At 36.3% G+C, this 25,288-nt stretch overlaps 1 protein-coding gene and 1 pseudogene across 2 annotated transcripts; both read right to left on the bottom strand.

Moving 5' to 3' along the window:
• Nucleotides 1-1,919: 1,919 nt before the first annotated feature.
• LOC145614571 (protein MID1-COMPLEMENTING ACTIVITY 1-like) lies at nucleotides 1,920-7,553 on the bottom strand. Its single transcript, XM_081669628.1, has 7 exons — nucleotides 6,456-7,553; nucleotides 5,500-5,885; nucleotides 5,169-5,278; nucleotides 3,712-3,783; nucleotides 2,627-2,733; nucleotides 2,436-2,529; nucleotides 1,920-2,327 (listed from the first exon to the last, which is right to left on the bottom strand). The coding sequence occupies exons 1-7, from the start codon at nucleotides 6,861-6,863 to the stop codon at nucleotides 2,275-2,277; spliced, it is 1,230 nt and encodes a 409-aa protein (XP_081525754.1). The 5' UTR covers nucleotides 6,864-7,553; the 3' UTR covers nucleotides 1,920-2,274.
• A 2,023-nt stretch (nucleotides 7,554-9,576) lies between these two features.
• On the bottom strand, nucleotides 9,577-14,989 carry LOC145613248 (uncharacterized; annotated as a pseudogene). The gene is made up of 3 exons (XR_014106900.1): nucleotides 14,705-14,989; nucleotides 12,945-13,704; nucleotides 9,577-10,481 (listed from the first exon to the last, which is right to left on the bottom strand). The product of XR_014106900.1 is annotated as an uncharacterized LOC145613248 (transcript).
• Nucleotides 14,990-25,288: the final 10,299 nt, after the last annotated feature.

Below are 25,288 nucleotides of genomic sequence, written 5' to 3'. Positions count from 1 at the left end.
GGATGATGAGGAGGTGAAGCCTACTCCGGCAAGCAAGATGTCAATCGAGGCTTTACCAAGGTCGACCATCAAGAAATACGAGATTACTAATTGTACTATATGTCTTGAACAACTTTATGATGTTAAGAAAGAGGGAGCATTGAAGGTAACAATGCCGTGTGGACATGAATTTCACGAGGGTTGTATTGTTAAATGGCTTCACACTAGTCATTTTTGCCCTCTTTGCCGTTTTGAATTATCAACGCAAGTTAGTTGTTGACGAGGTGCTAAATTAAATTAGCAAAGTTAATTAATTAAACTAATGTCGGTAATAAAATAAAATCCTATCTGACCACAATCGTTATCCACCAATTAAGTCCTAGCCTAGAGACATTAAGAAGTTGTAGTACTTTTTAATGAAAAGTGTAATAGGCGAACGAAAAAGAGAAAAGATTGACTTGGAGCCTTGGTAAACTCTGTATCTTGTTGTCTACAAGGTTCCCTCGCATCTACTTTCGACGCCTGCTTAATTTTTGATGGAGCCTGGGATGTTCAGGACAATAGTGCAGGGGTAGGTTGGATCTTTCGAGATGTTGGTTCGGACTTTGTGATAGGCGGAGGTTCTCGGGCTTTAATTTGTTCTTCAGCTCTCCATTCCGAGTTACAAGCTTGTTTATGGGCTCTTCGAGCTGCAGACCGTCGTGGTTTCAGGAAGTTGCTAATCTATACTGATTGCTCCATTTTATTTACTCTTCTTCGGGATAAAAGTGAACGAAATATTTCCTGCCTATGGCTCCTTCAGGATATTAGGACTTTGCTTTCACGATTTGCTGCTTGTGAGCTTCGCAAAGTTTCTCGTCAGTGGATTACTCTGGCCCACTGGTTGGCGGTTGAGGCTCGTCGTCGGCGTGTGCTGTTATGGTCTTTTTAGTCTTCAAGTTTTCGTTTGTTTGTTTTTGCTTTGTTAGAACTTCTTGTCAAAAAAAAAAAAAAAGTGTAATAGGCGTACATGCGTTGTATGCGACAGTGCATCGATTTAAGCTACGGTGTACAAATAATATTGGAAGGTTAAAAAATTACTTTTCAAAAGTGTAAAAGGTGTACATTAACATAAAATGTAAATTAATACTCTTTTTTAGTATATCTCTCTCTAAGGGCATGTTCATATTTACTGAATTGAGCTGAACTGAACTGAACTGAACTGAACTGAACTGAACTGAACTGATTGGAACTGAACTGAATTGAGCGGAAATGAATATTTTATGTGAGAGAGAAATTAAGAGCTGAACTGAACTGAACTGAACTGAACTGATTGGAACTGAACTGAACTGATTGGAGCTGAACTGAACTGAACTGAAATTAAGTAAATGTGAACAGGCCCTAAATAGTGCAACATACATTAAAGGTGTCAAAATCTAACTTGACTCGACTTGAAAAATATCCAATTTAAATCTTAGTTTGCATTATGACTCACGTTTGAAATTAGACTCGACCTCATCGATCCCAACCTGAACATCTGAATTTACACCTGTAGACACACTACACTAATAGTTGATGATCTGGTGTATTGAAATATATCATTAACTCGCGCATTTTTACATTTAAGAATACTTATACTACCAACCATACATAATTGTCTTCACGGACTTATTTTGTTCTCCGTACACCTTTAATCCATTATTTTGCACAAATTGTTGAAATTTTGCTGTAATCTTGATTAGTTTGGTTTTGCTGTTTCCTCAAAAAAAAAAAAAAAAAAAAAAAAAAAAAAAAAAAAAAAAGGGAGTTTGCTGAGTTACGAGGCTTCCTGAGATTATTGAGAAATTGTAGTTTCAGCATCATTCACACCTATTCTCAGGTTCACTGCAAAAACACTTTACGTTCGAATTTTGGAACTTCTACTTCACTACTCCTGGTCTGCTGGATGTAGCACAACGTATATAATGCTAATTTAGGCACAATCTGGGGTTAGAGAAGGATTCAGATAACATTCCGGTGAGAGGAGTAATAAACTAGACTTTAAAAAGAGTTGTTTATACTCCAATTGTGCATTGCTAATCTGCGCTATGTTCCTGCACTGAACTATTTACATACACTACTTGCTAATATCCTCATTTTGTACTTTTAAGTGCAAATAGAAACAACAGACTAACAGAGTAAGTTCTCGCTCTCTCCCCATACCACCCTCTATGGTTGGTGACAGAGTAGATGACAGCCAGAGTACCCTTACAAAAGATCACACCGCCAACCTTTGTAAAGAGGGCAGTATCTAAGATGGATTTTCCAGTCACATATTCAGAACTCCATCTGCTGTGCTGCAGGTGGGTGTGCCAGGGTCTTCATGGGACCTACATTCATGGTTCAAACAGAGGGGATTAATTTTAATACTACTAGCAGGCAACGCAAGAACTAAAATGACAAACATAGTTATTGATGGTTAGCCTATAGTAAATCACCTTTCACTCCCCTAATCTCCACTTCTCGCCATTCTTGGACAAGAGAACAGCAGCAACATAATAAATGTGAGAGAAAATCATCACACGCGCCTCCCTGAACAACAATTTGGAGCTAAGCAAATATGTAGAGAGCATAAATTATGACATAAAAGCTAAAGATAAGTTTATCAGCTTAGTAGAAAGAGTAAGACCTTGACATTGAGTGTCTTGCGAAGCTTTTTTCTAATACAGCAAGTGTAGCAACAGCATGACAATACTAATGAGTATGCTGTCAATTCATTGCATGCATCTCCTGAAGCTGTAGCACCAGAGAATGATCAGGGAAATAGATTAGAAATTTCAGAGTCCATCATCATTGACAAACTCATTAACAGTTCCTCTATTTTAACTCTAATAACATAGTACTACATTTGTTTCAAACATTACCCAAAAAAAAAAAAAAAAAAAAAAAAAAAACCAAACATTAAACATAAGGAAACTGATTCTTAAATATGATTGTTAATTTGAACATGCCAAAGCAAAAAAAAGGTAGCAATGACACTATGAATGAAGTAATAGTCTTCAAATGTAATTCTAATAGAGTAATAGTCAAAACAAAGGATAGTTTCTAAATATGTGAATTTGAAGAGGCTGTAAAGCCAGGCTGAGGCAGCCGACCTAAACTGATGAGGAATGCAGAGAAAGGTCTGGTGCTTCAGAGGAGACTGACATTTACAACAAATTAATCGCTTAGAGACTTTATGCCAGTTGAAAGTTATTATTCAAAGTCTGAGTTTCCTTTTCATAGCTGCGATTTTTCTATCTCAAGATACACCCAGGGTTCAGTCCCGATCTTATTTCCGACTTACACAACACGACTCATTTTAAGAAAAATGGAAGAGGTCAAAACAATCTTAAATACTTGAGTGTTTATAAACATGAATCTCCACCAAAATTCTTTCTTGACCTATAACACATTTTTTTTTTTTTTTCCATAACAATAAACAATACACCTAATACGATTCTAGGCACAGTAAACTTACATTTTATATCAGATTACGGGGTTTATAGCACAAGAATATAATAGGGCTTTTTGGTGATCAACTACAAAATTTCCTTTTTTAAATGAGCTTAGGCAAGTCCTTTTTAAACAAGCTTAGGAAAGCTTGCTAGAACAGGATAGTATAATACCTACTGTGCCAAATTTATTAATACATTATGAAGCTATATTCTAACATTACTACGATACCATCAAATCCAAACTTAAGAATAGTAAAGCAGAAACTGTGTTGCTTACACATGTGCTTATTGTTTGCCACTGATGCAATCCTTGAAAATGTTCCGCAGGGAAAGAAGAATGTTTTTAAACCTGACAATGTAAACATTAATGAATTAGCCTTATTAGAGACTTAAGAGTTTATCATCCAAGATCAGGGGCGGAGGGAGAGGAGGACATGGGGGGACAGCTGTCCCCCCATTTCTTAAAAAAAAAAATCATTTTTTTTTTAATTTTATTAAAACAATAGTAAAAATAATAGAGAGATACATAAGTATGGAAGAGAAGTAGTAGTAGTTATGGATCTGAAAATGAATGAAAATAGCATAAGAGTTGGTGGATGAAGGACCAAAGGAGGAAGAAGAAGTGTTATTGAGGCCACCGAGAAACTTAGGGGATTTTTTAAAGAGAGAGAAAGAGAAGGAGGAGAGAGAATAAAGTAGAAAGTGTATTGTTTTTAGATTTTTGTTTTATTTGTTTTATTTCTATTTGGTTAAAGTTATTAGATCATTACTTGGTATTATGTGTAATGTAAGTAAATAAGTGACTGGCCTAAAAAAAAAAAAAGTAAATAAGTGACTACTAACTAATATGTATGTCTTGTGTTTGGTTCTACAATGTCATGTATGGACTACTTCTTCACAATTTGAGGATATCCATGAGTCCATGGTAATTTTACTTTTAATTTGTTTGTTTAATGATAATTAAATCAGATTATAGTTTGTAATATGTCAATTTTATAACCTAATAACAAGTTTCTCACTACCAAATTAATTGAGTTGTTTTGTTGAAATAATAAATTAAAAATTGTTATTTTTGTTAATTAATTTTGATATTTTGCTAAGCTATTATAAATTGAATCCATATTTACACATTATTCGAAACTCCGTAGTTCTAAAAAATACATTTTGGTAATTGATTTATTTTTTTCAATATAATTTAATCATGATGTCAAATAGTTCATCTAATCCAAACAAGTCTAAGCAATTGGAAATCGGTCCGATCTCTAAAACCTAATAATTATATAATTATTTTTCATCATTCTTCGATCGTGTGACTAAGCATTTTGGATTTTTAGGCTGTTAAGTGTTACTCCCTCCGTCCCTAAATTACATTCCTCTTTCTAGCATTAATTCCTCACATAATAGAGAGAAAGAGGAATGTAATTTAGGGACGGAGGGAGTAAGTAATAAACATTTTATGTGTTCAATTTTTTTTTTTTTTTATTTTTTATTTTTTTTTTTTGTCAAATCGTGGAACATTTGTAGTCCGTCCCCCCGGTTGAAAATTTTGGCTCCGCCACTGTCCAAGATGACAAGGAATGTGGTACATTAATGCCCTACATTGCAAGTGAAAAAATCCAAACTCGATCACAATATAGTTTCTCAGATCTAACTCATTATTGTAATTGAAAGGCTATATATTTGTATGCATATGTCACATTAGTAATATCAGGAATATAAATAGAGAAAACATACACAACTTGGGCTTGGAGCAACAGTCAAGCAGGTCAGTGTGCCAGTCCTCCATATCATCTGATCCCCTGGCATAGTGCACCTCATATTCTGGAGATTGTATGGAAGTATTCCTGCACCCAATTGTATAAATATGGACAAAACAACTTAGCCCAGACATCACAGTCAAACTCCACAAGACCAAGCCTCAACTGATTAACCAAATAGACTTAACTAGTTACACAGACAAGCAAACATGCTAGCATAAATACAGTATGCAGAAAAAAGGACGGAAAATACAATTAGAGTTCAAATCTAAGCACACATCAATCTTTTGGGACAGGGCTTGAATTACCTGACGGTAGACAAAGCACCAATACTCTTATGGCAGGTCTCAACGCCAGAGAATGCTTTTCCATCATGAGATTTTGAATAGCTAGCCTCCAAATTTCTGGAGTGCCTAGAGGCAGCTTCTGTTACCTCAATCAAGTGTTCAATCACTTGACTATGTTGGACATTCATGGAAGACTGCGACCGCTGCAGTTCCATCTGAAGCTTCTCATTTTCTTCTAGAAGGGCTTGTTCAAATCGCATGCTTGGATATGAACAAGAAAGGGTCTTCTTGAGCAGCACAGTATCAGCCATTGATGGCTCTCTATTCAAAATTGCAACTTGCATCTTTCTGTCCTCTTCCTCTAATGTGTAGTCATATTGATCATTTTGGATACGTTCTAATCTTTCCTGTCCATCAAAAGAAGGAATATATTGAATCACCAGACATACAACCCACCCGACACACACCCTTAATTTAAACATATACATTGCGAAGGATTAAACAGAGAAAGTTAGCCCAACATTCTGTTATCTTTATCTCTCAAGCTCTATACAGATCATATCAATTATCATGTTAAGTACCACCTCAATTAATTGATTTAATTCAGTATTTTTTCTCTACAGTTCTATACGGATCATATTAACTACTGTGTAAACGGTAAAGTTACATCACCTCAAATCCACAATACATTGACATCAACAAATGCCAAAGCAAACCCCAACAAACACTTGAGACAAATTATAATAAAGCAACTGTAAATTTTGCAACATTGCAAAATATGAGCAATTGATCAATAAATCAAAGAATATCATCAAACAAGTAAAGTCATCATCCGCAATCAGGAGAAGCTTAAACAGCTATTAAGAAACATATGACATTGCAATAATTACTGCAATACAGCCATCAGATATTACATTCTAAATCATTGCAAGAAAGAACCAAATGCAAACAATAAGTAACATGAGAATGATCTTGACCTTGAAGCGAGCATTGCTAACAAGCGTTAGCAAAGGCATAATCCGCAAGTAGCGATCGATCTCGTCTTGAATGCGCTTAAACTGGTTCACAATGCTCCACCCCATTGCCAACAGATACAGATAACTTTTATCCTGGCAACTATGAACTAACAAATAAGCCCTTTTCAGTGCATCTTCCAACTGTTCTAAGGGTTCACTTGTTTCAGGATATTTTTTTAGCTCTGTTATCTTAAGCTGCTCCAACAAATTCCCAATTAATTTCAAGTGATGAGCAAACTTTTTGCAATTCTTCTTGTGCAATCTAGCCCTATTTGCTGCATCTACTATTAAACCTATTAACCCAACCGCATGAACACCCGCTATTTGACCAACATTCCCAATATCTTCCAAAGTATCCCAATTCGGCATTTTCACTCTTTTAGGACTTTTATCAAACACCTAGCAGTCACCCAACTAAGTAAACCCCAAGTTGTTTTGATACAATTTCTAACAAATTGAGACTATTTTAGGCATAAATTGCACAATGTAGAGCATGAAATCAACAACCCCAGAAAATAATTTGACGAATTAAAGCCCAAATCAATCCAAAACAATTATAAGCAGATCAAAGTTGCCCCTTTTCTTGTTGGGATCAAACTGTAAAATCTAAAAAGAACATAATATGAGAGGAAAATAAAAAAAAAAAAAAAAAAAAACAAACAATCGCAAATCCGAAAGTAAAATGAATAAATTCAATTCATTAGTTCCAATAAATCATTGGAAAGGGAAAGAAGTACAGAAAATGAAGGGATTTAAATCTAGAAAGGGAACAACTTGAAGAGAATGAAGACGAGAAAAGCGAAGAAAATGAAGAGAAAAAGATAATCTACAAACACAAAGAATTTAGTGGATCCATGATTTCTATTCTTCTTCTGTTTTGCTTTAACCTCAGTCTCGTCAAGCTGCTGTAGTCTTGCCATTAGTGAGTGTCGGTTTGTGATCTGCCAACAATTATTTGGAAATCTGTAAATCTGGAAATCGTGCGTACGTACTTGGGTCTTGTGTTACACCACGGAGCGCTGATACTCACACTACTATCACTATGACTGTGTTATGTGTTTGTTAGTGGTAAACTCGTACCAGGATACGTGCCTCGTCTTTTTTAAAGTACAGTCTTAATTGTTAGATTTGTCTCATGTATATATATTTTTACAATATTAATTTTTAGTAATTTTTAGTTAGTTTTATCAAGTATATTAATTGTTGAATTATGAATATACACTTTCTCGAAAAAAAAAATATACAAATGTAAAAGTCAAAGTGTTACAAATAAAAAGAAACGGAGAAAATATTTGCTTTGGTGGAAGTCTAGCCCTTAGTTACGAGTATTGTTTAGAAGGTGTTTGGTTTAAAGTTACTCACTTTTTTAAATAAATTTTAATAAAATAACAACTGATAATTAAATAAATTGTCACCTTAAAACTCGTCCATTTGAGTTATGATAATTGTAAAAACTAAATGTTTGGTAAATGAAGTATACGTATCTTATATCTTATGTGGGTAAATTACACACACCTTTTAAGAAACTTAAATTTTTCTTTTCGATTGCTAACAAGTATGATCTTACGGAGTAACAATCTTAGAATCCACAAATTTTTATATGCGGCCGGCTACATGGTGTGGCAGGGATTACTTGTATGGTGTTACTGATTTTGTCAAAGGTTACTTGTAAGTGTTACTTGTATTCTGAAGTTACTTGTATGGTGTTACTGGTTTTGTCAGGAGTTACTTGTAGCTGTTACCTGTATTCAAGGGTTACTTGTATGAGTATCATTGGTTTTGGTCAGGGGTTACATGTAGGTGTTACTTGTATTTTGGGATTACTTGTATGGGTGTTACTGGTTTTGGTCAGGGGTTACTTGTAGAATGTTATTGGTTTGGTACGAGGTTTTGGTCTGGGGTTACTTGTATGTGTTACTCAACCGCTACAAGTAATCCATACAAGTAACCCCAGAATACAACTATACAAGTAACCCCAGAATACAAGTAACATCCTACAAGTAACACCTACAAGGCTACAAGTAACCCTTAATCAACTAACCCTTGATGCACCATGTGGTCTGCCGCACTGAAAAAGCTCTGCTTAGAATCTGCTCCAAGTATCATGTGGTTGCTTCGTAAGACATTTTTTATTTTTATTTTTTACAACTTCGTATGACATCTAGTACATATGATCTGATTGTGCTCTCAGTATATGTATGAAGTACTAGTACATTTGTAATTTCTTATAATATACTCTCTGAATTTATATATCCAAGGCCAAGTCACATGGGTTGGTTAAATGCAAGTAATACAGTAAGGAACAAAACCATCTCAAATGGAGTGTGTGGAGATGCAAAACATGATATTCTGCAAGCTGTGTTTTTTTTTTCCCTGGTGTAATTTCATCCCCCCAGGCAGGGTCATAAAGATTATAATGCACTTTTTATAGGGTATTACATAATTAACTTAATTAATACGAAGTACTAAGAATCATCACAGTAAAAATGAGATTCTTCACGTTAATCTCCTTGATTTACATGCAAAACATTAACTTTTGCATTACTTTGACAATTTGATCTGGTTCGATTACTAGTTTACTACTGGTACTAACTAAGCTTGAGACCTAATGATATGACAGGATAAAAGTAAATACTGTCTTTAATAAAATTAAATACTGATTAAAGGACAATTAAGCCCCGTGATCAAACAGTTCTTCGTTTAGTTCGGAATTGTGAGGAAACAGCCATGGAAATAAACAACTTTGAGAGGGCTGAGGTTGAGAAACAGGTTTGAGACATCATGGTCTTTATGGAGGCCTAACATTGAGAAGGAAGACAGGAATGCATCAAATATTAGCTAATCAAAAAAATTATGAAGCCAATGCTCCAATGCCAAGCAATAGCAGTCCACCTCACTCGAATGTTACTAGTACTGACAGCCACAGTTGATAACTCATCTCTTTACATATGTCAACAAAACAATACAGAGAAAAAATTATACAAGTAGATTCAGCATAACATGTACATTAAATTTTTATATAATATTCCGCATAAGCATTATGAGCAATAACTGAATAACTGTAAAAATTTCGCTTTGAAAATTCTACAGGCGTTACAGAAAGAGGATTAGAGTGAGTAAATTATATGATCAATTAATCACCGCCTCTATCACCAAATTGCAATGAATGTGGAAATTTCTTTGCAAAGATATCCACAGAAGTAGTGGTGATTACACAAGACAAGCATAACTTTTTCCAACTTCATTGTGTATGGAAGCTCAGGATAATAACTGACTACAAAAGCTTAAACTTGGTCAGAAAATGTCACAAATCACAAGGTATGGTACAAGAAATCAAATAGACCAAGTTGAATTTAACATTAAGGCAGGAATTTGCTTATTCCCATCCATGAAGTAAACAAAAGCTGGTTGCAAGCTCAATCTCTTACCCAAATTGAATTTCAGAAACGCTTCAACCTGAAAGTGGTCCCACCTTTTTGGACCTTGGATTGTCCCGCCCAAACTTAGACCCCATCCAATCTCATCTTCTAGAAAATCAGACATGCTAACTGACCACTGGAGATGATTTGGATTGTCGTTCTTCATTTGTAACCACCCTCGAATTCTAGTGCTTTCATCAAGTTCAGATTCAAGCATCACAGCAACTGAGTCTCCTGCAACTGCGGGTGAGGTTGCCATTGGTTCCTCTGAATGCTGCTGGCGTCGCAAAATGCCAAGTGGTATTGCCAAGGCTCCAGTGCTGGCCTGTTGTCTTGGTTTTGATACCTGGTGAAGACCAAAGAAGGAGAGCCTTGCACTCCTTGGGAGCTGACAGACGATCTGACCAAAGGTGCTGAAGCAATGGCCAAATGAATTTGGTAGATCAACAGCTAACTGAGCTAAAGAAGCAACAACATTTGATTTTTTTACAGTGACACCAATTGCACATCCATGATCTTGATGCAGCAGAGGTGGTCCAAAAGATGAGTAATCGGTAAGGCCTTTCTCCTGTCAGATAATCAATCAATCAATCAATCAATCAAAGCCTTAATCCCAAAAGTGGGGTCGGCTAACATGAACCAAATTTGATTATTCCGTGTAGTCATCAACATAAATCTTTCTCCTCCATCCCTTACGATCCAAAACTTCATCCTCACGTAAATCCATGCACTTCATATCCTTCCTCACTCCTTCCAACCAAGTCATCTTTGGTCTCCCTCTTCCTCGTTTAATCCCTCCATGGTCCCACTCTTCCACTCTTCGCACCGGTGCACCCTCGGGTCTCCGTCTTACATGTCCAAACCAACGCAGACGATTTTCCCTTAATTTATCTACAATGCCCGCCACACCTACTTTCTTGCGAATAACCTCATTTCTGATTCTATCTCTTAAAGTGTTTCCACACATCCACCTTAACATGCGCATTTCCGTAACCTCCATCTTTTTAATATGCTCTTTCTTAGAAGCCCAACATTCTGTACCATAGAGCAACACTGGTCTTATGGCAGTCCTGTAGAATTTTCCCTTCAACTTTAAGGGAATGCTGCGGTCGCATAACACTCCCGTGGCCGCTCTCCATTTAAGCCACCCTGACTTAATCCTGTGGGTCACGTCTTGATCAATGTCACCATTCTTCTGGATGATCGACCCTAGGTACTTAAAACATTCACTCATGGTCAAATCCTTTCCATCCAAACTCACCACTTCATTGCTTGTCCCCCTCTGAGTGCCAAAACGACATACCAAATATTCAGTCTTACTCCGACTTAGCTTAAACCCTCTAGATTCCAACCTTTGCCTCCATTGCTCCAACTTGACATTAACCCCATCCTTAGTCTCATCCACCAAAACGATATCATCTGCGAACAACATACACCATGGAACCTCATCTTGAATTGGTCTAGTTACTTCATCTAGAACCGTTGCAAAAAGAAAAGGGCTTAATGCAGACCCTTGATGCAATCCGATTGTAATAGGGAAATCTTTTGTCAACCCTCCGCATGTCCTCACATTTGTTGACACATCCCGATACATATCCTTAACTAGGTCTACATACCTTCGTGGGATACCTTTCTTCAACATTGCCCACCAAAGTATCTCTCTTGGCACCTTGTCATATGCCTTCTCTAAATCAATAAAGACCATATGAAGATCTTTCTTCTTTACCCTATAAAACTCCATCATTTGTCTTATCAAATGGATTGCCTCCATAGTAGATCTCCCAGGCATAAAACCAAATTGGTTATCTGAAATGCTTGTGCATGCCCTCAACCTTTGTTCAATCACCCTTTCCCACAACTTCATAGTATGGCTCATAAGCTTAATTCCTCGATAGTTAGAACAATCTTGAGCGTCTCCTTTGTTTTTATAAACCGGGACCAAGGTGCTCTTCCTCCAATCTTGTGGGATCCTTGTAGCCGTCCATATCTTGTTGAAAAGGTTTGTTAACCAATCAATACCAATCTTACCCAAACACCTCCACACCTCTATCGGTACCCCATCAGGGCCAACCGCCTTCTTAGGTTTCATCTTCCTCAGTGCAATCTCCACCTCTACTCTCCTAATCCTTCGCACATACTCCATGTTGATTTCTTCATCACTCATAGAGGTATCTCCTATCACAACTCCATTACTTCCATTAAATAATTCATCGAAGTACCCCTTCCACCTGTCCTTGATGCCCTCCTCTTGCACTAGGACCATTTGGTTCTTATCTTTGACACACTTCACCATGCCAATATCCTTCCTTGCCTCTTGTCTTCTCTTTGCCATCTTATAAATGATCCTTTCTCCCTCCTTGGAATCAAGCTTTTCATAAACCTCCTGATATGCCTTTTCTTTTGCTTGGCGAACAGCTGCCTTTGCCTTACTCTTAGCCTCCTTATACGCTGCAAAGGTTTCATCACTCCTACATTTTCCTAAGGCTTGATAGCATTCCCTTTTTTGCTTAATTACTGCTTTCACCTCTTCATTCCACCACGAAGTATCTCTCTGTACCGAAGTTCTTCCCCTTACTTCCCCTAAGACCTCTTTGGCCACTCTTAGGAAACAGTTCTTCATTCGTAACCAAGTCATGTCCGGATCCACCTCTCCATCCCAATCCGCTTCTTCAATTACCTTTTCTGTAAAAACCTTAGCTTTTGCATCCCTTAGGGTCCACCATCTTATCCTTGGTTCTTCTTGTCTAACTTTTTTCTTCGCCTTCTCTTTCAGACGAATAGTCATTACCAATAGCCGGTGTTGGGTGACCACACTCTCCCCTGGGGTAACCTTACAGTTTATGCAACTTTGTCTATCTATGCTCCTTGTGAGCAGGAAGTCTATTTGAGTTGCATTTGCTCCATTCCGAAAAGTTATCAAGACCAAAGTCAGATAAAAGAAACTAAAATTAATATAGGAGTACAGATCAAAAATTACAATAGAAAAGAGCATCCAGCCATTTTCTCTGTTTAGCAAAGTTATTTTATAAACCTGAAATGAAGAATCCGTTGATGCTGACAAGTCTCTACACCTAGCCCCCATAGGAATTGCAACCATGGAGCACCAGTCAGATATGTTTGCTGTGTAGCTTACTTTAGCAAGAGAAAGAGCACCCCCTAGAGCATTGCTAGAATCTGCGTGGTTTCTATGATTAGAAATGAACTGAGCCTCAAGAATATCATTCTCACGGACTTTGGTCTCGAAGGAAATCTTCGCTTTAATTCCTGTTTTAACTCCAGCCCTTTTGATTGCATCAACATTCTCCTGGTCGAGATAATCCGTTAAGAACAAAGTTCCCATCACATCAATTTCGCCCCTCACATTGGTACCATAGTCTTGAAACGGACTCCCCTTTGAAGTCCTAGAGCATTGCTGTGTAGCTTACTTTAGCAAGAGAAAGAGCACCCCCTAGAGCATTGCTAGAATCTGCGTGGTTTCTATGATTAGAAATGAACTGAGCCTCAAGAATATCATTCTCACGGACTTTGGTCTCGAAGGAAATCTTCGCTTTAATTCCTGTTTTAACTCCAGCCCTTTTGATTGCATCAACATTCTCCTGGTCGAGATAATCCGTTAAGAACAAAGTTCCCATCACATCAATTTCGCCCCTCACATTGGTACCATAGTCTTGAAACGGACTCCCCTTTGAAGTCCTAGAGAAAGTAAGCATTCTTTCCACTTTATCCTGTCTGTCTCTAAGTTTCATCAAGTCAGAAAATGCTTCTCGCTGCAAACGCTTCAAGATTTCAATCTGAAAATTATATCATGGCAAGAGTTGTAAAGCCCCATCAGACGGCTTGTTACCTAGGAAAGCAACAAATCTGTCAAACATCAATTCACACGCCATGACATCTAAAGCCATTTTGCATACACCACACTAGGCAATGGTTGGCAAAAAGTCACATAGCCTAAATCAATAAAATCATTCAAGGGAAGATATATTTTTTGACAACAATTCATTTCATCTTTTTACACTTCAACATCTAATCCTGCATTTTTCGTTAAAGTGGCATCTTGTTGGTTTTCCCCTTCACACTCCTTCAAGTCTTAATACAAACCCTTACGAGGATTGTCATAATTAGTGAACAAAATGATGTACATTCATAATGTTTGTATGATATATTATCTTAGTAGGCACTTTGATGAGTGGCAACAATAAGTTTATGCCAAAGTATTTGCAATCTTTGTCACTTGGTAGATGGTACATACTCATCCATCAAAACAACGAGTCGGCCACTCAAATCGAACCACAGACAATAAAAGGGTCAAAATGATCATTTCCAAAGCTTAAAATATACAGTTACTTCATTGGAAGCCTAATTGTCATCCCAAATCCCTTGGATAAGGGCCTAAATGATCAAATTCAAAATATAACATAAGCACGAAAGTTCAACACAACGAACAAAATCCTTACAAACAACAGCAAGCTACCATATTCAAATACTGACATTTTCAACAAGGAATGTCTCAAAATTGTCACTCCAACAACATAGCCAATAAAAAATATAAACGTGGACCGGCTAAAATGATAATGTCCGCGTAAAATTGGCCGAAACAAGAGCAATTCTTGCAATTACGATCAAATTCGACACAATCAAAGCAGAAATTGCAAAACATATTTGTAAATTCGCATATAATAAGCTGGAAACAACACCAAATTCAGCGTTTAACAACATTGTAGCATCAAAATTGAGAAATTAATAACGCCAAACAAAATGAAATTAATAAACAGAATTGAGAAACAAAAGTACCGGATTTTGACGGGACTTATTCTGCCGGCGGCTATTGACGCCGGAGATGAAATCTTGGCCGGATTTTGCAAATGATTTTAAATTATCGACAATCGAAGCAACTGGATCCATTTGGAAAACCCTAAACCTCAAATTAACAGGGTTTAAAGAGTGGATTGTGAGTAAAAATGGTGTAATTTTTCGAATTTAAATTCCGTTTGCGAGTCGTGCGATAGAATGTTGAAAAACTTGATGAGAGAGAAAGAGGGAGAGCGTGCGGCAGGAGAGTGATGGACTGATGGTTGATTAAGGCCCACTTTCATGGGTTTTTTCCTTTTATTCGTTACTTCAATATTAGTTTTTCTACGGAGTATTTTTTTTTTTTCATGTGCCATAGGCCCATAGCACATAAGTTACCTTTTCAACTTTTGCTTTGGTCTTTGGTTAGGGGTGTCCGTTCGGTTTTCGGTTTGGATTAAGGCCATATCCAATCCGATCCAAAATATAATTCGGTTTTTCATTTTTCAATCCGATCCGATCCGAATTACTTTTTCAATCCAATCCGATCCAATCCAAATAAAAATTTGGTTATTTGGATCCGATCCGAAAATCCGAATTAAAATACGTTAATTATCTTCTTTAATAAATATACTAATACGAAAATATAAATGCAATTATAAAAATAATATTTTGTCCAATACAATTCTAAAAATAATCTGATTAACATAAATTGCAGTACAACTAAAAGGAAACATCATTTCCATTACAATAATTACTAAGCTACATGCACTAAATATCAATAACGTTAGCATATAAGCAGCAACTTTCAGCTATATAAGGCTTAAGGCAGTAGTAGCAACTATCAGCAGATTTAGAGAAGCAATTGGGCTAAATGTTTAACGCCTAATTGCAAAACACAACAGTCCATAAAATATTTGCTTAATTCAAAATTTCGGTGTTCGGTTTAGTTTGGATCCGATTAGGGTCAATCCGATCCAATCTGAAAATCCGAATTTTCAAAAAATCTCAATCCGATCCGATCCGATTTAAAGTTCGGATCCGATCCGAATTGATAATTCGGTTTGGATTGGATTGGATGTCGGTTTTAATCCGAATTATGGACACCCCTGTCTTTGGTTAAAGTTTTACCCTTTTGTTTCGTAAATATCGCAACACTGATTTACATGCTTACTTTGAAATACTTTTAACCAATATATAAAATAACATATCTTGACAAGTAAAATATACTACCTCCTTTTCAAATTATTTACGACAATTAGACATTTTCTACTCATTATGTCGAATCGTTGCATATAACATGAAACCGAGGGAGTATTGGATTAGTCTTTAGGTATATTTTCATTATATTAACATTTTACACTTCTTAATAATATATAATTTACAAATAATAATGGTCAAAGCTATGTATTGACATATGTGTCAGTCAAAATGTTACGATTATCATGAAATGGATGGTGTAATTACTTTCTTCCTCTACTTTCTTAAATTGTACTTCCTTTGTTCATAATAATTGCAATATTTTCTTTTTTCATCCCTTTTGTAATAATTGTAAAAAAAAATTATTTGGTAAAGTCCCAATGCCGTTTCATATTATGTGCTACATTTACTAAAAATAGATGATACACATTATGCAATGCTTTCTTTTTTAAGTTGTCATCTCTCTCTTCTCTCCTCATCACATGCATCCTCTACATTTCTTTTTCCATTTCACACTCAAACTAATTTTGCCTCGAAGTTCGTGTCAAGTTATTTTGTTACATCTTGCATATAATATGAAACAAAGATAATGTATTATTATCTCTCTCTACCAAACCCGCTTATATGTACTACTTTTTTTAAAAAAAATTATTTCTATCTTCCGCTAACAATTGAATATGTAGTATATTTCCATTAACTATGCTTAATATTATAAATATGGGTTTCCGGTTATGTTTCCAGGATTTACCAAAATATCGAGATCAACTATAGAAGCGTAATTGAAACTCCTTACAAATAATGAAAATAGAATAAGAAATTAGAAAGAAGAATTTCAATTAAGTTATAATTGAAGGCCATGAATATTTAAATTGTTTAAACTTTTTTAGCCAAAAGTCACCATTTCCTAATTAAACTTTAGTAATTAAGATAATCTGATTTTGTAATGAATAGTCATCATAATTATCTTTCTAAATTTTTCGTAGTAAACTATGGATTGCACCCTTGCCCTCAATCGGCTAAGCTCGCTCGATTAGGCAAATAAATTAATGGAGTGCAATTAAATCGACTCACACGCTCTACTTGGCTAAGCCCGCCCGACTGGGTGAATCAACAGTAGAAAGTGCAACTAGATTCGTGTTCAATATATAGCCCGAACGAGCCTTACGACCATCAAAAAAACAAGTTTGGGTTCGCGCTCGATCGGGTCCAAGGTCAAAGTCCTTGTTCTTTCTTTAAAATTCGTTCATGCACTAGATATTCAAACTTATACATTTATTGTATTCTAAGCTATACTTTTTCTATTCCATATTTCCATCAATGTGGGACTTCTTTCCCAACATTATTAAGTGTCAGTTCTCATTGACTGAACTGAACTAAACTGAACTGAATATTTTACAAGAGAAGGAAATTAGGAGCTGAGCTGAACTGAACTTAGCTGAACTGAACTGAATTGAACTGAATTTCAACGTATGAGAACAGACCCTAAGTTTGTGTAGAATTGAATAAGCTAACTTTTTCTATTTTATTAATGTGGGGACTTCCTTCCTAACATGACATCAAGCTATATAGACTAAAGTATATAAACTAACTTCTATTCTACCAATGTAAGACTTATTTCCCATTATTAACACACCTATTATAAACACTACTATAACACAACCATCTTTTATTGAGTCAATCCTTAGAAATCAACTTGTTAGTTGAGACGAACTCTACAAGAGGGGGGGGTGAATTGTAGATGAGTTCCTAATGACTATTTTTCGAATTATAAAACAGAACAAAACAGAATAAAACAGGAACTTGCAAAGCACACAGTATTTTACGAGGAAACCTTCTAGTGCCCAACTAGAAGTAAAACCTCGACCCTACCTTAGGGATTTCAAACACAACCACTTTCACTATAATAGGACAAACACCACGTTACAACCTATTATAACAAAGTCTATACTATCAAGTTCCTAAAAGAACTCTCTACAGAAAACACCCTGTTCTATCCTGTCTAAGTCCCACACTCAGACTCACTCGTACTCCCCAAGTACAGATCTTCCCCTTCTCACCAGAAGCTAACACAATAAACAAGATTAACAAAATACTCTCACCCAATTAACCCAAACCAAATACAAGAAATAAACACCTAGTATATGATAGGCAAGCTATGCATGAAACCCGAAAGCTATGCATGAAACCCGAAACTAATATGACAAGTTTATAAGCTTGGCAAACTTACACAATTTAAGCTCTGTAATTCTTCACGCGTAAAACTCACAAAAACCTAAACTCATTTCGTTCTCTACTATTTATACAAGCAAGACTCGTATAGAAAGTAGGTTTTCAAAAAGATAAATAAGTTAAACTTAACTTATCTTAAAACACGGTTTTAAGCAAATCTTTGTGAAGAAAATCTTTTCAGAAAATAAAATAGACATATTTAGTTAAAAAGCATAATATCTTTTTAACAAACAGATTTTAAGAAATAAGCTTTTAAAATAAAATCTTTTTCGAATTCTATCTTTTTATATTTTCCGGTTTTAATTAAATTGCCAAGCTATCTTGTCACGCTTCTAATAAATTCCATGCATATCCTACTTAACATATTTAACAATAAATCTAGAAAATAAAATCTTAACTAAACTATTGCTGGGCTGCGTTCTTGATCTGGTAGGTTTACTTGGGCTCCACGTTTTACTAAGTTCCTCCAAAGAACTTAGTCCTTCATCTTCAGGTTCCTGTTAGGGAACTTAGCTCCTGTGAGGGAACTCTTCTTCTTATTGAATAACTTTCTGAATAAAGAACTTCTTCAAGGCTTCCTAGCATCAGCTACTTCTTTCATCTCCAAGATCAATTTCACCTAAGCTAAACAAACACTTGAGAAACCTTTATTAGATGAGTTTGCTTCAGTTTAAGTTCCTCAACATCAAAACCTTTATACATCAACAATTTCCCCTTTTTGATGATGACAAACTTAAGCAAACTCTTTGAGAAAGTTAAAACAAATAGAAGGACGTATTTTTGGATTTTTGAATTAAAAGACAGAAAATAAACACACAACTGAAAGAAAACAAAAACTAAAAACAAAATTAACTAAGACATAAAGTAAACTAAACTTTAAGCATCATATCAGAAGAAAGTTTCTGATACTTTCTCAACTGGAACCCAAAACAACTTCAGCCTCCATGTTTGCTTCTTCTTTTCCCCCTTTTGGCATTATCAAAAAGTCCTGCCTTTTCAAGTTTATTAAGCATCTACCCACAGCCCCACAAGCAATTCATCGAGTGTGGGAAACTGAAGGCAGCGCTGCTAACTTCCCTTAGGCAAATTCCACTCTCCTGCTTAAGCTTTCATAACAGACAATTGCATATATGTATAGGCAGTTCCAAAAGCATTCATTAAAACCAAAAAAAATTAACATCCTGCTAAAGTTATTACAACCCAAAATATTTAAACATTTAAAAACAAAAGAAAATGTTCATGACTGCTAAGAAGTTAGGATAGGCTATTTTAGGAAAGCTGAAAGGAATTTAAGATAGGCTAGGTCTGCAATAGTTCCAGGATCTGCTTGTTGTCTTCCCTCTGCTGTGCAACAAGAGCTTCCAACCGTTGCTCAAGACTTTCCAGTTTCTGCTAGAACTTCTTCTCTTGTTCCTTCAGAATTTTGTCCTGTGCCTGCACTGATTTCTTCAGATCTTTTAGTGCCTTCCCCTGCTCCTGCACTTGTTTCTCCAACTTTTGAAGCTGAACCTTTCCAGCAGACTCCTTGACCTGGATTTCAACCCTCTCCATCCTATCCACCAGCTCAGCCACTTGCCCTTCAATCACCTTATCATCAGTATCTAACTCTAAAGGCTCCTCCATGCTGGTCTTAGGCAGAGAGCTTGCAGATAGCCTCCTGCTCTTCCTAACAGGTTTGTCACTTACTTCCTTTTGCTTTCTCTTCCCTGTTGATTTTTCAACCTTCTCTTCTTCCTTCTCTAACCTCTGAATCTTTCCCTGAACCACTTCCAAACTTAAACCAGCCAGAGTGTTCCCATTAATCACATTTTCTGGCTTCTCCTCCAAACCAACATATTTACCTTTGAGCTTAACACCCAAACTCTCAAAAAATTGTTGACAGAATAGCACCATAACCAACTTTTGTTCCACTTGGAACACAATGAGCTAAATGCTGATACATAAGTGATGGAAAATTAATTTTAATTCTCTTTGACAGACAAAAAATAACTGCCATGTCCATCAAGCAAGCCTCACCCTTCTTGGCAACTCTTGGTAAGATGGTTTTCTTAACAAGATTGAACAGCAGTTTGTTTAAGGGACTAAGATCATTATGACTCATAACATTCTTCCCCCTTTTTCCTCCTAGGGCTTCAACTATGTCACCACTTAAGTAATTTCCAACTTTAACACTAGACTTACCCTTAATGTAAGTCTCATACCCTTCCATGGGTGTTCTTAGAATTTTGCTTAGGGTTTCCACATTTAACTCGATATTAATTTTTCCTACTTTACTTGTTATAATTCCCAATTTTGCATCAAAATTTTCACAGAATTCAGTCATGGCACTTGGATACATCAAATTATTAGAAACCTTAACCAACAGATACTCCCATCCTTGGAACTTAATTAAATCAATGAATTCAAGAAACCTAGTACTCCTACACCAATCTAAATCAATACGATGACCAACCACATACCTATCAGATTGCACTTCAAGCTCAGCTTGATCGATTTCCTCCTCGTCCTCTGATTTTTCCTTTTCTGAACCATCTTCTTCCAAATTTCGAGCAAACTCCTCCACTTCCTCAATGTGATCCTCCAAGGACTTCTCCTGACTCTTCTTTGCCTTCCATTCCCTCAATTTGTCAAGAACAGACTTGGTGATGTTTTCTAATTGTTCGGGGTTAGGGTTTTGCAAGGTGGAAGATGGTGGATTGATGATTTGTGTTTCGGAATTCGAGACAATCGGAAGTAATGAAACTTCTTCTTGCTCAGAGGTTTGGTTGTGGTGTGAGTTTTCTGATGAGCTTAGGGAGGTGATTATGGCCATGGTTTCTTCTTCAAGAATTTTGTAGAATGATGTAGAAAATTTTTTCACAGAGGAGTAAATGATTTTGACAGCGTGATGATGTAAGGTGGTTGAGAGTGCCTTTTATATTTAATGAAGCGGCGTAAGGGAGTTAATGGGTTTATTGAGCAGTCATTAATTGAACAAATTCAATTAATTTTCTAAAAATAAAACACGCAAGATGTATTTACCAAAATCATTTTCTTTCCAAATTCATTTAACTTTCAAAGCAAAATCACTGTTCACAAATACGCAATTGGAACACGCTTTCTACACATATACACTGTACATTACTACTAGCAAAATTAATTGAGCGTTTTAATGAACTTACCTTCAGTAATTAACAACGGTGACACTTCAGCTATGTTTATCACACCAAAGTTGTGATAAATGCTCTTTTTCCTTTATTTACATTATTTTTGATTCTGCCATATCTTGGAACTTCAGAGGCTAGTACTTCAGCTTGATCATCCCAAGTTCCAGTCTCAATTTCTCAAACCTTTCTCTGTTCAAGGGCTTGGTTAGAATATCTGCAATTTGATTTTCAGTTTGGCAAAATTCTAACTTAATATTCCCTTGCTCCACATTATCTTTTAGAAAGTGATGCCTAATGTGGATGTGTTTTACCTTTGAGTGTTGAACTGGATCCTTAGAAATACATGCATATAGCACTTGTGTTATCACAGTAAATAGGTACACATTTAAAAATAATACCAAAATCTCTGACCTGTTGTTTTATCCATAGAACTTGTGAACAACATGCTGCTGCTGCCACATATTCAGCTTCAGCTGTAGATAAAGCAACTGTGTTTTGCTTCTTGGAACCCCAAGAAACTAAACAAGGTCCTAAAAATTGTACCATACCTGAAGTGCTCTTCCTATTTACCAAATCACCTGCATAGTCAGCGTCAGTAAAGCTATTCAAATCAAAAGAATCACTTCTAGGATAGAAGAGACTCAAATCATCAGTTCCTTTCAAGTATCTTAGGATTCTTTTTACTGCTGTAAGGTGAGACTCCTTTGGATTTGCTTGGAACCTGGCACACAGACCTACACTAAAAGATATGTCAGGTCTACTAGCCGTTAAGTAAAGTAGTGAGCCTATCATACCACGATACTTAGATTGATCTATGCAAGTTCCAGATGGATCTTCATCCAATCTAGTAGCAGTTCCCATTGGAGTATTGTTGGTTTTGGCATTTTCCAACTTGTATTTCTTGATTAGTTCCTTAATATATTTTTGCTGATGAATCATAATTCCCTCTTCAGTTTGCTTAATTTGCAAACCAAGAAAGAAATTTAATTCTCCGGTCATGCTCATTTCAAATTCTCCACTCATAAGGTCAGCAAAGTACTTGCACAAAGATTCATTAGTTGCACCAAATAAAATATCATCAACATAGATTTGTACAACTAGGATATCAGTTCCATTTGACTTTAAAAACAAAGTTTTATTAATTTTACCACGTTTAAAGCCATTAGCCAAAAGGAACTTTGATAACCTTTCATACCATGCTCTAGGAGCTTGCTTAAGCCCATATAGAGCCTTGTCAAGCTTATAGACATGGTTTGGGAACTCTGGATTTTCAAATCCAGGAGGCTGTTCCACATAGACTTCTTCATTTAGGTATCCATTTGAGAATGCACGTTTTACATCCATCTGGTACAGCCTAAACCCCATGTAAGCAGCAAAAGCAATAAGTAAACGAATAACTTCTAACCTGGCTACTGGAGCAAATGTTTCTTCATAGTCTATTCCTTCTTGCTGATTGAAACCTTGTACAACTAGTCTTGCTTTGTTCCTGACAATAATACCATGTTCATCTAGTTTGTTCCTGAACACCCATTTTAGTCCAATTGACTTCTTGTCTTTTGGTCTAGGTTCCAGATGCCAAACTTTATTTCTTTCAAATTCATTCAGTTCAGCTTGCATAGCATTAATCCAGTCAGCGTCAGCCAAAGCCTCAACATAATTTTTGGGTTCCATAGAAGAAAGAAATGCATTGAATGCACAGAAGTTCCTAAGCTGAGATCTGGTTTGAGTTCCTTTGGTTATGTCACTCATGATTGCATCTACTGGATGAGATTTCTGATGTTTCCAGGGCCTTGGAGTGAAATCTTTGATTGGATACAATCTTTCTTCATTATTATTGACTGGTTCTTCTGTAGGAACTTCATTCTGGATCTCAGGTTGAACTTCTTCAGGAGTTTCCTCTTGTTGCCCTTCATTATGATTTTCGTTTGGTTCTTGATGTGGAGTTCCTGGTGCATTCTCCAACTCTGGTTCTGCATTTGCTTCAGGGTTCGTTACCTCAGCAGTTTCCACTTGCTGCTTCTGCAGTGATGCTGGTTCCTCATCTGGATTCTGCTTGCGCACAAGTCCAATTTTAAAATCATCATCACAATCCTGTACATCAATCAATTGTTCAGTCTCATCAAATATAATATGTACAGACCCCTCAACACACATAGTTCTTTTATTATAGACTCTGTAGGCTTTACTGTTTGAAGCATATCCTAGGAATACAACCTCATCACTCCGTTCATCAAACTTTCCCAAGTTCCTCTTACCATTATTATGGACAAAGCATTTACAACCAAAGGATCTAAAGTAAGAAATATTAGGTTTTCTCCCTTTCATCAGTTCATAGGGAGTTTTGTTTGTGATGGCTCTAACAGAAACTCTATTCAGTATATAACAAGCTATGTTTACTGCTTCAGCCCAGAAGTTCCTGGCAGTCTGCTTGATATCAGCATTGTCCTCACCATGTCTTCAAGACTCCTATTCTTGCGTTCCACCACTCCATTTTGTTGTGGAGTTCTTGGGGCAGAGAAGTTATGGTCCATACCATACTCATTACAGAATTCATCAAATTTGGGGTTTTCAAATTCTGTTCCATGATCTGATCTTAGATGTATCAAGTAATTTCCTGTTCTTCTCTGTTCTTTCTTTACAAAAGCAACAAACTCATCAAATATTTCATCCTTGCTAATAAGAAAGAAAACCCAAGTGAACCTTGAAAAATCATCAACAATAACCATTACATATTTCTTACCACTTCTGCTTTGAATTCTCATTGGACCACAGAGATCCATATGAATGAGTTCCAAAGGCTTTTTGGTACTTACCATCTTTTTGGACTTGAAGGAAATTCGAGTCTGTTTTCCTTTAGCACAAGCTTCACACACTTTGTCATACAAAAACTTAATGCAAGGAAGTCCTTCCACTAAGTTCTTAGATCTTAATTTATCAAGTAAAGAAAAGCTTGCATGGCCAAATCTTTTGTGCCATAAAAGAGGATCATCCTCAATAACACTAAGACATGTTAAACTGCTGTTAGGAACCTCGTTAAGATCCACAACATATGTGTTCCTTTTCCGAGTTCCTTCTAAAATAATGTTCCCAGTGTCATTGTGGATTATTCTACACTTATTAGAAGTAAAGCTAACAGAGTTACCTTTGTCACAAAACTGTGAAATGCTTAACAGATTGTGTTTGAGACCCTCGACTAAAAATACATTATCAATAGCATGGGAACGTGACCTTCCTATTTTACCAATAGCAATTATATCTCCTTTCATGTTGTCACCAAAATTCACGGTTCCTCCATAGTAGGCATCCAGTGCGAGAAATCTAGTTTTATCTCCAGTCATGTGCTTAGAACAACCACTGTCGAGGTACCAAGTGTTGTTCCCCCTCACTAGAACCTGCAAGAAGAATTAAACGTTAGAGTTAGGAACCCAGGTTTCCTTGGGTTCCTGTGTAACAGGAGTTGATTCATTTTTCTTAATCCAGACTTGTTCTACATGTTTGACATTCTTCTGAGTGCACTTCTCTTTCTTAGGACATTTAACCTGCTTGTGTCCAGTATTGCCACAGAATTAACAAACGATACTACTAGGCAAATTAACATACTTCTTTTCTTTCTGGAACTTCTTCTTAAAACCTAAACCTTCAGTTCTCTTGGTCTGAGCTTTAGTGATCCAGTCAGGAACTCTATACTCTATTGGTTGTTTACCCTTCCTAGCTCTCTCAAGTTCCCCCTCAAGACGTGCTTTATCCGATTTTAGATCTTCCAAATCATATTTTAATTTTTCAAAATTCGGATATTCAGTAAGTGGAGGAACTTCAGAGTTAGGAGTGTCTACACTGAGTTTTAGTAAAGATAATTCCACATTTAGAAGTATATTATCATGTTTCAGGTTTTCAACAGTCTCTTTCAAAATTTTATTATCATCAAACAGACTAAAGAATCTATATTGAATGTCAAACTTCATGTTATCAACCCACTCACTGTTCTCTTTGTAAGTTTCTAAAGCTCTATCAC

This window comes from Chenopodium album, chromosome 25 (assembly GCF_948465745.1).
Source record: "Chenopodium album chromosome 25, dcCheAlbu1.1, whole genome shotgun sequence".
NCBI classification, from domain to species: Eukaryota; Viridiplantae; Streptophyta; class Magnoliopsida; order Caryophyllales; family Amaranthaceae; genus Chenopodium; species Chenopodium album.
This window is presented reverse-complemented; position numbering and strand designations above follow the sequence as displayed.